Source organism: Mycteria americana, chromosome 1, assembly GCF_035582795.1.
Source record: "Mycteria americana isolate JAX WOST 10 ecotype Jacksonville Zoo and Gardens chromosome 1, USCA_MyAme_1.0, whole genome shotgun sequence".
NCBI lineage: Eukaryota > Metazoa > Chordata > Aves > Ciconiiformes > Ciconiidae > Mycteria > Mycteria americana.
In genome coordinates this window covers 218649779-218663893 of record NC_134365.1, presented here as the reverse complement: position 1 = coordinate 218663893, position 14115 = coordinate 218649779, and the positions used below count along the sequence as shown (strand labels likewise).

Genomic DNA, 14115 nt, shown 5'->3' with positions numbered 1-14115 from the left:
ATTTCTGTAAAGTTCTTATTACTTGCAGAAACATGACAACATGTTGGTTGAGTGGCTATAGAAGAAATTTGTTAGCTGTGACATTCAGGAATATCTGGCTTCTATTAGGGTTAGTGGTATTTTTTTTTAATGTGTTTTTGGAAATGAATGTTTCCCACACAGAGAATTTAAAGATCGGAATCTGAGTGGTTTTGCCTTACCAGTAAAAATGCAGAGATCATACCAGTATCACGTATTCTCTAATGGCAACAATGCAGAGACCTTGATCAACACCTCACGCACATACAGATACCCATCACTACCCCTTTAGATCTGCCTTATGATTCTTTAAAAACAGAGGTTGCCCTTCTAGGACCTCCTCTGGAAGATATACTAGAAAATCTACAAAGCAGAGCTATGGTATATAGAACACCATATTGATGTTAAAAACTCCAACTCAAGTTGACTGAAGTTAGTGAAAGAAATCCTCGCTTTGTTCTACGGACTTGGGTCAGGTCCTCTGATGAGCCACAGCATGCCGATGACATTGAGGTAATTCAGCTTCAGGCTCTGTTGTGCTTTGAATAACATGTGAAATGCCTTATGTGGAGCCCATCTCTTACTTGGTCATCCCACTGACTGGACGTGAATTTGGAGGAGGTTTAACCCAGAGCAGAACTTGGCTTTCATGATATGTGCATTAAATTTATTTTAAGAGTTTGTATTTCATTTCAGGATGATCGACTGGGTGTCCTGGCCCCTGGGAAAGAACATAGACAAGTGGATCATTGCTCTGCTGAAGGGTTTGGCTGCAGTGAAAAAGTTCAGCATCTTGATTGAAGTTACTCTTTCTAAAATTGAAAAGGTCAGTGGGCTCTTTTAAACATGAATATGAACAACAGACTTCTCCTTGCACCTGAGATATCTTCTTGCCTCTCAACTGAATGAGGATGAGATGTGAATTGAGATGTATAGAAAAGAGAAAAGGGGTTTTGAAGGGACCATTGTGCCCCCTGCACCCTCTGCGGATGCTGCATTGCTGTGTATAGGGTGGTGGGCTGACGCCGTTTTTGCGACCAGGAATGATGTTCTCCAGAACAACCTGCAGTCCTTGAGGTCTTGGTTTGCAAAGGTACCAATGTTGTAAAGGTTATTAAATAAAACAGGCCAAGGATTTTCAAGCCGACCAAACAGTTTTCTTCCCAAACTATGGCGCTCTTGTACAACCTGCCTTTGGGAATGTGACAAGCTCTCCTTCAGCTGTGCCTGGATCAGTGCTGGTTGGCATGGGCAAAATACATACCAGTGAGCATGTTAACAGTCCACACAGTCACAGGTCAGTTTTAAAGCCTGTGCCCTGGCCTTAGTTCATTTACTAGCGCAGATAAAGCCCCTGCTGCCATTGCCATCGCCTGTTTCAGCAGTGAGTACTTGCTGCTCTCTGAAAACCATGGGACCAAGCGCTGACATTGGGCGCCACTGCAGAAGCATTTTCCATGCTGTGGTCCTGCTGTTCCCTCCTTTGTAAGATGGGGAGAACACCTGGCTGAGCCTCCAGTGGAAGTCACCGTAGAAGTTACCGATACCATAATTATCAGTATTGGAACATTATCAATAACTGCATTGGTCCCTGTGATCCCCTACATGAATTGAGCAGTGGTAGAGTAGCCAAGCATCTCTGGCTTTTCTTTATCTTTCCTTTTGTTGTTAATGCATAGGAAAGGGACACAGCCCTTAAAATAACATGCGCTTCTTGGAAACTCTCAGAAGTATGGTCTGAAAGGGGTAGAGGGCATTGTTAACTTATGCCATTTTCTGTAAAGTAGGATAAATATCATTACTTAGCCTTTGAAAAAGGCCTTCTATCTCTTTGCCTGGAAGGTTGGTGATAAAGTTCCAAATATCACAATAAAACAGAAGAGGCACATTGTAGAAAATCTAGCATCCTTTGTGCTTGCACAGCCTCATCCATCAGGAGGTATGGAGATGCAGCAGTGTTACAGAGCTCTGCACCTCGCTGTGTGTATTGGATTTGCGTGGCAAGGTTTTGGTAGCAGGGGGCTGCAGGGGTGGCTTCTGTGAGAAGCTGCTAGAAGCTTCCCCCATGTCCAATAGAGCCGATGCCAGCTGGCTCCAAGATGGACCCGCTGCTGGCCACGGCTGAGCCAGTCAGTGACAGTGGTAGTGCCTCTGGGATAACGTATTTAAAAAGGGGAAAAAAACTGTGGAACAACAGCAGAGGGAGAGAGGAGTGAGAATATGTGAGAGAAACAACTCTGCAGACACCAAGGTCAGTGAAGAAGGAGGGGGAGGAGGTGCTCCATGCACCGGAGCAGAGTACCACTGAAGCCCGTCGTGAAGACCACGGTGAGGCAGGCTGTCCCCCTGCAGCCCATGGAGGTTAACGGTGGAGCAGATCTCCACCTGCAGCCTGTGGAGGACCCCACGCCAGAGCAGGTGGGTACACCAAATGGAGGCTGTGACCCTGTGGAAAGCCCACGCTGGAGCAGGCTCCTGGCAGGACCTGTGGACCCATGGAGAGAGGAGCCCATGCTGGAGAAGATTTGCTGGCAGGGCTTGTGACCCCGTGGGGGACCCACGCTGGAGCAGTGTGTTCCTGAAGGACTGCACCCCGTGGAAGGGACCCATGCTGGAGCAGTTCGTGAAGAATTGTAGCCCATGGGAAGGACTCACGTTGGAGAAGTTCATGGAGGACTGTCTCCATGGGAGGCACCCCACACTGAATCAGGGGAAGAGTGTGAGGAGTCCTCCCCCTGAGGAGGAAGGAGAAGCAGAGACAACGTGTGATGAACTGACCACAACCCCTATTCCCCGTCCCCCTGCACTGCTCAGGGGGAGGAGGTAGAGAAAATTGAGTGAAGTTGAGTCCAGGAAGAAGGGAAGGTGTGGGGGGAAGGTGTTTTAAGATGTAGTCTTTATTTCTCATTGTCTTACTCTGATTCGATTGGTAATAAATTAAATTAATTTTCCCCAAGTTGAGTCTGTTTTGCCCGTGATGGTAATTGCTGAGTGATCTCTCCCTGTCCTTATCTCGACCCACAAGCCTGTCGTTATATTTTCTCTCCCCTGTGCAGCTGAGGAGGGGAGTGATAGAGTGGCTTGGTGGGCACCTGGCATCCAGCCAGGGTCAACCCACCACAGTGTGCCAGGCGTTGCACAGGTCTGAAAGAGTGAGGATAACCCACATGGTATTTTTAGGATGCCCTGAGGCCATGCTCTGGACAGGAGATGACTCTGGAGGACTGGCTGTAGGCTGCTTGCTTTGACATCCAGCGTGGAGTAGGAACAGACCAGCAGCCATGGTAGATGCCCAGTGCCTCTCTTTCCTGCTGGCCCCTTCTCATGCAAGTTGCGGTGCCATCCTGCCTTCTCATTTGCTTTTTTTCTCCCCCACCAGGTCTTCTCCAAATTGCTGTACCCCATCGTGAGAGAGGGGGCTTTGTCCGTCCTGCAGTACATGCTGCTGAGCTTCCAGCACTCCCACGAAGCATTTCACTTGGTAAGGCTGCATCCGGCACTCAGATGAGGGCATCACCCTGACTGTAACCATGCCATGGGGCAACATGGGTGGGAGGGAGCCTAAGGTGCTGAGATATTGGGGAATATTTCCCTCCTCTGCTTGATTTCCCCAAGTGATGTAAACCCAACCCTGTCCGTCCACTTGCGGCCTGTCCTGGCAGCTGCTCACCCTCTCCTGCAGCCCAAACAGCTTTTTGGGCACTGCGGAGCTGATGCTGAGATGCGGAGGCAAGTCCTGAGCCCAAAAGGAGTTGGTTGCCACAGACAGAGCAACCACCCTATGTCAGAGAGCAAGGTGCAGAGGAGTAGCGAGGCTTTGCTTTCTCCTCTGATGGTTCCTCCCATTTCTCTTGAGGCTTATCAGCTGGATGGCTCATCTCTGGGAATAAATCAGTATAAAGCTGGTTGGGGCTTGGCCCTTCCAGATTTGAAATGTGTGCAATGTGTGCATGCTCCGCTTTTTTTCTGCAGTGCTCTACCAGCTGGAGGAGTGGTCTCTATGGGCAAGTGCATCCCCATGGTCCTCTCTCAACGTCAAAGCCCACCAGCCGAGGGTGCAGTTAATGCAAATATATTGGATGGCCTGTCAAGCCACACTGAGGGTCTCATCAGCAGTGGCTGTATTGCTCCTGCAGTCATTTTAACCTGGTGTTTGCCAGCCCTGCAGGTGAAAGAGGAGGTTTCCCTCTTCCCTGCTCTTGCTCTTAGACCGCTTGCTTCTTCCAGCCACTCTCCCTTGTGCTGAGCCATTTGTACAGCCGTGTGCTGAACTGTGTTGTAAAAGGAGCCTAGGTGAAACCTAACCTAGCAGAAAATCGTGATGGTCAGTCTTGCCCAGCTTGGTCTGGGTCAACCACAAACCTGCACTATTGCATTTGCCTGGAGAAGGAAAGGGGAGGAGGTGGAGGGGTGGGCTGGAAGGTGAGCAGGGCTACGCTGACCCAGGCTGGCTTAGGATGTAGTTTCAGGGTCAGGTTTAGAAGATAGGGCCCCATATTTGTTCCCACCCTTTCAGCTGAGGTGTTGCCTCAGCTGAGGTGAGTAGATGTTGCCACTCTAGCTTTGGGATGTGTTAGGCGAAGCCTTTGCATTGAGAATGTTTCGGAGGGCCCAGGCAGTGGAAGACAGGAAATATATTCTTAAACAGCCCTGTCTTTTTCCTAAGCAGGTGCCTGCTGTCCCTTGGACTCAGTGGGCCCCATCCTACGTGTGACTTCAAATTGTCACCAATATGTGGCACTCATTGCCATTTCTTGAAGTGATGGGGCATCTTTCCAAGCATTGCGCAGCATCAGCACCGTAAGACTTGAACACTGAATCAGAACACTGCTGCTTAATGAATTCTCCACTGTTAAAGGCGAAAAACACTTTTAGCAGCATCTGAATCTCCTCTTTTCTTTTCCACATATTTTGTTTTTTGTTGATATATTTTGTTTTGCTGTTGACACTAAGGCACGGCTCTGCTTCTTGTTGGTGTTGCCACTGGAATGCTGTAATTAAAAAGCAGAGTTGAAAGCAAAAGCATGCTTACAATGATTGAACTGATAAAAGAAGTAATGGAAAATTACTCCTATTAATGTTTGATTTTATACTTTTTTCGTTAAAGCCCTTACATTTGGCTTTTCACCTAAAGTTCACAGAATAAATAGATAAGGCTGGAAAAAAGTAAAGCTAGCCAACATTTTCAACTGATGTTTTTTCATTCCTCAGCTAGACACACTTTAAATGAGCCTGAATTTCTTGAGAAACTCTTTGGTTTCTAAAAATAGGGTCATTCCAATGGATTGTCTTCAGTTGGGCGTCCAAAATTTGAAACACTCCAAAAGCTGTCAGTTGCTCTTGGCTTTAAGTTTCCATCTGCAGCCCAGCGAGCACAGATTTCCTCCTTTATTTTTAAAAAACAGGGCACAAACCTGTTTTGCTTGTTATCTTTTTGTGTTTGCCCTGGATCTTTGGAAGGGTTTTGAGAATTTTTCCCACCACAGCTTGGCAAAATATTGATTTATAAAATGGTACTGAGATTCATTTGCTTCACCAACAACATTTTTTTCTGATGGAAAGGAAATAGTTAAAATCACCAACATTTTGAGAAGAAAGAAAGGGAGAGAAAGAAGAGAGGAAGATGAAGGGAGAACCGGGAAATGGCCGGACTGGGGATCCTGAGACTTTACTCCAGGATTGTCCTGGGGTAAAAATCACATAAAATATAAATATGAAAAAGGTTGCGTAAGTGCCCAGGGTCACTCAAGCACATCTGCAGGGGTGGGAATAGGTTATTAATTCTCTGTGCAGCTGCGGGGTCAGCAGAGGGTGCCCGTGAGCAATGTATCATTTATGTTTTGTGTCTGCTTGTTCATTTTTTAAATTTTCTAGGTGAAAGCAAAATAACAAATGTGCTGTTTATGTGCCTGTCGCCACCCATCCGACCATACCAATTCCAGTTTAGTTTATACAATATAAAATAAAATTTAGCACACCAGACAACACTTCTTGTAGGTTAATTCATCTATCTTGTAGGTTTGAATCCCTGCACTTGGCAGTCAGCATATAACGCTCCTTTCCACCGTGGGTGTGTGATTTAGTGGAGATTGATCTGCACGAAGACTGGTAATTGCAGCACAGCAAAGCAGCAGCAGCACAAACCCACGGGTGTCATGCAACATGAAACCCTCTAAGGTCTATAGCATTTGCACTACTAAAGTCAACAGAAGAGTTGCTCTTGAGTTTATAGGGTGAAGGATGAAGTCCAGAATGGGACTGAAGCCAACTCCTGTTGACTGTCCTTTCTGCCTGGGAGTGAATTTCATTCCCCTGCATGCGTGTTAAAGCTCTGTGAGTAATTTGGAGCCATTTTTTATTTAGTGAATTTTCCTTTTCCAGCTGCTCCCTCACATCCCCAGACTGGTGGCCTCTCTGAAGAAGGAGGACTCCAACTCTGCCACCAGCTCCCTGGAGCAGCTGGCTGAGCTCATCCACTGCATGTTCTTCCGCTTCTCAGGATTTCCAGATCTCTACGAACCAGTTCTGGAAGCAGTTAAAGTAAGACACGCACCTCTTGGCCATTTTTCTGTTTTCATATGGCAGTGGCATCTTAGTTTGCAGCCTAGTGCAGAGGGACTGTCCTACTGGTAGGGATGTCCTAACCTCAACACCTCAAACTGTGGTAGAAGAAAGGGTTTAAAATTCTGAGTTTGAGCCCCACGTAGGCAAGTTGAGGGAAGATACTTCTCTTATGGTGGGCCTGCAGAAGTCCTGATTGTGCCTGTGGGTTTTAGCTATAACTTTAATCTTGAATGCCTCTAAAGAACTAATACTAGCAGCTAAACACTTCCTTGCATGGATGCACATTCATGCAAAGAGCAGGGGAAATGAGTTGCGTGAACACCTCTAGCAGAGGAGTTTTGCAGTTGCCTATTACCAGTTCTTCGTGTGGAAAGATAACGGATTTGTAACACAGATGTCTCTTTCCAAGGCTCTTCCTATTCCAAATGAAGACCGGATTAAACATCTCTTGGGACAAAATGCTTGGACCTCCCAGAAGAATGAGCTGGCCTGCTTCTACCCACGCCTGGCCTCCAAATCGGAGACGGGAAAGATTGGGTTAATTAACTTGGGAAACACCTGCTACATGAACAGCATCATACAGTCTCTTTTCATGGCTTCAGAGTGAGTTTTTGCTCCCTTGCACCCACTCAAGACTGCACCAGGGGCTGCTCATCGCACCGGCGTTGCGAGTCCCACACTGATTTTCCATCTTACAGTTTGCATCTCTGCTTTTCTTTTGCAGCTTTCGGCATTCGGTGTTGAATTTAACTGAGGGCAACTCCCAGCCCCTGATGACAAAGCTCCAGTGGCTCTTTGCGTTTTTGGAGCACAGTCAGGTAATTATTTCATGTTCTAGTTATTTGTTTGGACTGTCGGCTGCGGAAAGGCTCGTCTCCAAGTTGCTTCCTGCCGACTCCAACGTGCTGATAAGGAGCTGTGGATCTTGGTGGGTTTTTATAACGGGACAAATTTTGTTTATATGAAAAAGGCTAATTTTAGGGGCGGAGGAGGCAAGCTCCTATCACCCATGAAAGCGAGCTGTGTTCACACCAGGCTGCCTGTCTTCAGCCTGTGTTCTTCCTGGGTTGGACTGATGTAATAACGAATAGTTTTGACAATGGAGTCCATTCGGTAATAGTTTACATATGTGGCCAGCTGAAAAGCCTGTTGGTATAAAGCAGAGGTTTTTGTTTCTTGCTATGCAGCAAGGAAGAAGACTGAAGCAGTTCACTTGTCCCCTTGCTTCACAGCAAAGCACAAGCATAGATAAAAATTGCCTTAAAAGTGGTTTTGTTAAAAGAATAATAATAAAAAACCACCTTAGATTTCAGATGCTTTGAATCCTCTGTATGTGAGGGAAAGTAAAATAAAAATAACACAAATAACACCCTTAAACAAATTAATTATGAATGCTTTCTTGACAAACATGAAATTTAATATGAGTGACTCCTGGAGATACAGCTAGGTCATATCTAGATCCTCTCTTGAAAATATATCTTTCTGTCCCTAGAAAGACATGATTTTGAAAGTCCAGTGAATTTTCTCTTGCTGTGAAACCAGTCATCTGGGCTTCTCTGTTTTCCAAGCCTTGACTGACTGAGCTGGCTCGTTGCATTGTGGTATTATGTCATTACAGATGACTTTTTGGGGAAAAATATAGACAACCTCTTAAATTTAACACTTGGTCATAGAAGAGTCTAGTTTTTGATGGCAGGTTAGGGTGTCTGTGATCTGTGATGAGCAAATACAGAAGCCTATTTGCTTGTTGTGTACTTTATGGTTAACAGTTTCGTGCTAATTTCCTAATAGCCTTCTAGTTATTTTTCTTCTTCGGGCTGTTCTTAAAGTCACTTCTTTGCTGAAGATGGGTCTTTTTCCATGTTAAGTAGGCAGCAGCTTCATAATGGCAGTGATTACATTATCCGGTAATGCGGATTACCTGCCTGCAGTGATCAGAACGATGGGTGGAAGTTTAGCGGATTTTTTGCTTTGTTTTTTTTAAGAAGGGATTTGGTGAGAGAGATCCTGATCAAATTAAATGGAGCATCAAATTAAATTCAGGCTGAATTAAGTAGAATTCTCTGGGTCAGGCCAATAAACCATTTTAAAATTGAAGGAAGAAACAAATGTGGATATTTTATAGAAATATATGTAAAATAATGGCTGAAATTCATCCTTACAGTCCTGGATTGCAGCAAACCAAGAAAATCTTCCTGAGCACTGGGATTAGCCCTTGTAGGGACCTTATCAGGCACACAAGTACACCCTGCTCCCAGTGAAGCAGCCAGAAAGACCCTCCTCTTCCCTCTCCATCCCCCTATGTGAAATGAGAACCAGATCCAGATCCCCTGGGTTAAAAGCGCTTCTTCTTCTGTGTTGCTGCCAGCGACCTGCCATCTCACCCGAGAGCTTCCTCTCTGCCTCCTGGCCACCCTGGTTCACTCCCGGTGCTCAGCAGGACTGCTCGGAGTATCTCAAGTACTTGCTGGACCGGTACGTGGCAAGCGCTGTGATTTCGGAGCCTGGTGACGATGGCATCCTTAGACCCAACATAATGTTTAACGATGACCCATGTGCAAACGGGGCAAGTGGCTGGAGGAGCTGGGAGAGTGGAGGCTTGGGGTGAAAGATGGTGAGACTGGTCTGGGGCTCCTTGATAAAACCCTGTTTGGGCTGGCTTAGGGGTAAGGTCAGAACTTAGTTCAGCTTGAAAATTTCTGCCTTTGCTCTGGAGGCAAAGGGAATTGTACCAAGTTTAGAGATTTGCCTGACAAGCCACTCGGCCTCCTCTGTAAAATGTTGATTTTTGCCTTTTTCTTACCTAGAAATCCCGAATCTCTGGTGTCCCAGCAATCCCTCTAGAAGTCGGGGTCAATGGCACATGGAGACCTCAGGTTCCCAAATCCTGCCCAACTCCTCCCCACCTTCCTCCCGCAGCACCAGACCCCTGGGCACAGGCAGGTTAACCCGGATTAACCCCTTGGAGTGAAGAACAAAAACCCTACTTTAGAAACTACCTCTTGGTGTTGTATTGGTGCATAATGCAGCCTTTTTTTCCCCTGCCAAAGATTACATGAAGAAGAAAAAACTGGAAAAAGGATCTACCAGAAACTCAAGGAATCCAGCTTGATGTCTCAGGCGGTGGAGCATCACTACTTAAACAAGACATTGATTGAGAAGATGTTTGGGGGTAAAATGATGACAAAGATCCGCTGCTTGAAGTGTCTGAACGTCTCCTCCCGAGAAGAAGCCTTCACAGACCTGTCCCTGGCTTTTCCCCCACCGGACAGGCGCATGCGTGGGAGCACGTCTGTTTTACCAGTGGAAGAAATTGGCCCACAGTTTATTGAGCCTCCTGAAAACCCAAGCCAGCTTACGGGATCTCCCTGGATCCAGAGGAAGGCCCCCATGGCCAGAGACCCTGCAGCCCCACCGATGCCGGTGGAAACGTTGGGCTTCCAGGAGCCAGGAGAAGCGGCAAATCCCTTAAGCGGTGATGCTGTTGGCGTGGATGCAGCCAAAGACCCTCTCTCGGCTTCTGGGGAGCAGGCACGTGCTCCCAAGGACTCCAGATCCGTCCCAGATTTAATCAACTATTTTCTATCCCCAGAGAGACTGACAGCAGAGAATAAATACCACTGTGAGAAATGCGCATCCTTGCAGGACGCTGAGAAGGTGGCGGAGCTGACAGAGGGTCCACACTACCTCATCCTCACACTGCTGCGGTTCTCCTTTGACCCGCGGACTATGAAGAGGAAGAAGATCTTGGACAATGTCTCCATCCCCGTGGTGCTCAAGCTGCCCATCCTTGTTGCCCCGGAGGAAACCGAGGAGGTTTGCCGGCGTGGGAAGGACAAGGCTGCCCCGGGAAGTGGCTTCATGTCTGTCATGTATGACCTCTGCAGTGTGGTGGTGCATTCAGGCATCTCCTCTGAGAGCGGCCACTACTACTGCTACTCCAGGGAGTGCACTGACACCGTCCCCCATGGGCAGCCCCAGGACGGAGCGCCGAAACCAGCCTCTGACAAGCAGTTGGACTTTGAAATCCAGTGGTACCTCTTCAACGACACCAGAGTTTCCTTCTCCTCCTTCGAATCAGTCAGCAACGTCACCTCTTTCTTCCCCAAGGACACTGCCTACGTCCTCTTCTACAGGCAGCGGCCGGGCAGGCAGAGCTGCCCACTGCACGAGGCTCCGGCCGAGGCCAGCCGCCTGCACGGCGAACCCTCCCTCCATAAGGACTTGATGGAAGCCATTTCCAAAGATAACATCCTCTACTTGCAGGTAACTCCCGCTGCCGTGCACAGCAGGGTGCGATCCTGCGGCTGCCTGGCTCACGGGCCACGTTCCCACCCATCCGGGCAGCAGCAGGGTCGTGTCCTGCAGATAAACCCGTGTGTGCAGATACCCACCCGCTCCCTGAAGCCAAATCCCTTTCCCTTTTTAGCACCCCGGTATAAACAGGTTGCAGTTTCCCAATGAAATGGGTCATTGAGGTTCGTGCAAGACACCTCATGGCTGTGCTCGGGGTTCACTTGCTGTTGCCTGCCCTGGGCAGCTCTGCCTGAAATTTCCTCCTAAGTGCCTGGGCGAGCTGGGAATACAAACTAGAACAGATTTCGTTCAACTGGTGGAGTTCAACGCTTTCCAAACAGCAGTGTCCCACAGGACATGAGCAGCACCTGGGGGAATTTGAGGGTCCCTCCTCTCCCAGAGGTAACATGGAAGGGCTGTTTTTTGATCGCTGGAGAGATGCAATGCTTTGCTGCACCCCTCCCGCCAAGCTCTAGGGATGAGGACATGGCCTTCTCACCCCGGTTTAATTTGGAGGAGGCTCCCAAGGCAACCAAACAGGCTCCTGGCTCCTCGGGGAAGGTGGGAGCATCCCCCTACCTGATTTAGCCGCAGATATCCTTGTGTTATTTCTCCCCCTTCCTTCTCCCAGGAGCAGGAAAAAGAAGCGAGGAACAGAGCCGCCTACATTTCTGCCTTGCCGAAATCCCCGCTGTGGTGGAGAGACTTTGACAGGGACAAGGATGATGACAGCTCGTCGGGTGGCTGCAGCCCAGCGGCAGGCGGGGGCGGATCCGGCTCCTTTCATGGACTTGTCTTCTAGCCAACGGGTTAAACCAGATAGTCAATCAATGTCCGTGGGGCCAACCCGAAGCCAGAGGCTCTTCTTCCTCACCCTGATGACAGCGAGCATCTTGGAGGAGGATTTGGGGAACATTTCAATGGAAAAGGACTCAGGGGCTGATCTGGAGGTGCCCAGAGGGTCCCACTGCTTCCTATGCACTTGGTCTTCACGCCTTAATGTAACTAAGCTAACGCAGAGATGAGCAGCTGCCGACAGCTCAGAGAAGTGCCCTTTTGCTTCAGCGTAGCCGTGTCTTGCCTGCTGTGAGCCATGCCACCAGCCTGGGGAGGGGATGGGGATGGGGACAGGGGTGAAGATGGACCCAGAGGGGCCCCAGAGATGGAGATGTCCCATGCACATCCCGTCTGCAGCCCTTCCCATGGTGCTGAGTCAGTTTTGGGGGTACCTCTGCTTGGTTGTTGGGTTTTTTTTTTAATGTCATTTTGAGAACCCACCTTGACACACCTCTAAAGGTAGAAAAAGGCTGAAAAGGCTGAAAAATGCTGAGCAGCCAACATGGCAACGCTGATCTGGTGGGGTGGTGAGCTTGCAAGCCTACTTGGTCACAGCGAGCAGTGGCAGGTAGACCGGAGGGGTTTTATGCAGCGTTGCAAAGCACCCAAAAGAGACCGAGGGGCACAAACCCCTCCACCCAAGAGAGGCTGACCTGGTCCAGTTGGGGTTTTTTGGGCTCCTGCAAAGCCCCGTTTTCTTACTGGTGACCTCTGGATGCTGTTATTGTACACGGCAGGCCCAGACACACAGCTGTTTTTCCAGATGTGTCTTTAGGACTCAGTTAGCCTCTTTCTGCTGCTGTTATCTCATGGCTTTCTGGGCTGGATCTGCCCTTCAAAACCTGGGCTTTCCTTTGGGATACCTTGAATTGAGCAGCAAATGACAGAACTCCCCTAAACCCACTAGCTAATTTTTTAAAATGCTGATTTGCAAGGAGAGTAGCCCAACCAGATATATTATATCAACCCAATATAAATACATACTTGTAAACCAATGTATTATATAAATCAGTAATGGGACAGGGGCTGATTTTGGTGGTTAGAGGCCAACCCAAGCTCCAAGCAGCACATCTACAGGACCTCGGCTCCCTCCCATGTCCCTCCCTGCCTGCTCCTCCCTCGCACCTGTAGTAGAGATTTCTCTAGCTCAAGTGGCAGAGACTTGTGCCTTAGGTCCTGGGTGCAGGGCCTAATCCTGACCATGGGGTATTGGGGTGGGAATATTGTGTTGCTGTGGAGGAAAAGGCAAAGCACAGACATTGCTACGGATAATGTGAGCAGAAAGTCTGCTAGAGAGGACACTTGGGATGAAATCTCTGGCATATACTATCGTATTCTTTTGTTGCCTTTCCTATATATAAATAAAGTAAATTAATTAATTCAACATAGAGGCTTAGTGTCTTATTGCAATACTCATAGCTATTGGGTTGATGGGTCAAAAAAGAGATGGGGAAGCTGATGGGAGATGAGCATCCAACCTCATGGACACAGGACAACCCTGCAGAGTGGTGGCTTGGAAGAGGGGAGCAGGCAGAGGTGGGACGGGGACCCCCAGCCTGGCGCTGGGTGACCTCCGAATGCAGATCACAATTATTAGTGGGGTTTTGTAGATGAGCAGGGGAGTGTGTTTGTTGTATTTAAGTCTGCTAGACTTAAAGTGGTGTTAAGAGGAAATAAATATGAACCTAGAGCTGAAGTTATACAAAAAGTACAGTGTTTCCTGGTATTACAAATAGACTTTTATGAGCCTCCTCTCCAAAGAGGTTGCCGAAAGCTTTCACGTTGCTGTCGTGCCAGCTCCTTGCTTTGTGCTGGAGTATCACCTGGAGGCATTTTCTGGGCCACGTGCTGGAAGGTGCTTTTGCGGGAGACTGTCTCTGCCTTGATGAGATCCTAATCTAAATAATCAGGGCAGATAATCAACCCAACATTGAAAACGGAGAGGCTGTATCATAGCTATGCTCTTCCCTGAATATATCTTGTTTTTTTCCCCAAGGTTTTCTGAGATGAGCAGAGGCAAACTGCACGCAGTGCTCGGCGTGGATGGCAGCCTGGACAGTTTCAATGGTGTAACAAAGTGGTCTGTTTTAGTCCCTGTTCATTTCCTATAATTCTTAGCACTGGACTTCCCTTTTGGACTGAGCCCTGAGCCTCTGTTTTCACAGCATTATCTACAGTTGCTCCATGATCCTCTCCCCAAAATAATTACTATTATATGTATATAGTATAAATATGTATTTATATACCTATATAATATACATATATATTTACAATTATCAGATAAATATATGTAAGATATGAGTAATATACTAAATATTTAACATACACTAAAGTTTGCATTAATACACTTTATTAATACTATTTATTATTATTACTATGAATACTATTAATATACCATAT

General features: G+C 47.6%; 1 protein-coding gene across 7 annotated transcripts in view; it reads left to right on the top strand.

The window, feature by feature from the left end:
• USP35 (ubiquitin specific peptidase 35) overlaps window positions 1-13076 on the top strand; it is a 29672-nt gene extending 16596 nt beyond the window's left edge. For all 7 annotated transcript variants that reach the window (XM_075491216.1, XM_075491214.1, XM_075491212.1 and 4 more), the window contains 8 exons: window positions 715-844; window positions 3398-3499; window positions 6400-6558; window positions 6992-7185; window positions 7307-7400; window positions 8951-9057; window positions 9633-10848; window positions 11510-13076. In XM_075491216.1, coding sequence (XP_075347331.1) covers window positions 715-844; window positions 3398-3499; window positions 6400-6558; window positions 6992-7185; window positions 7307-7400; window positions 8951-9057; window positions 9633-10848; window positions 11510-11680 — 2173 coding nt within the window. In that variant the 3' untranslated portion in view covers window positions 11681-13076. The remainder of the gene's footprint in view (window positions 1-714; window positions 845-3397; window positions 3500-6399; window positions 6559-6991; window positions 7186-7306; window positions 7401-8950; window positions 9058-9632; window positions 10849-11509) is intronic.
• Window positions 13077-14115: the final 1039 nt, after the last annotated feature.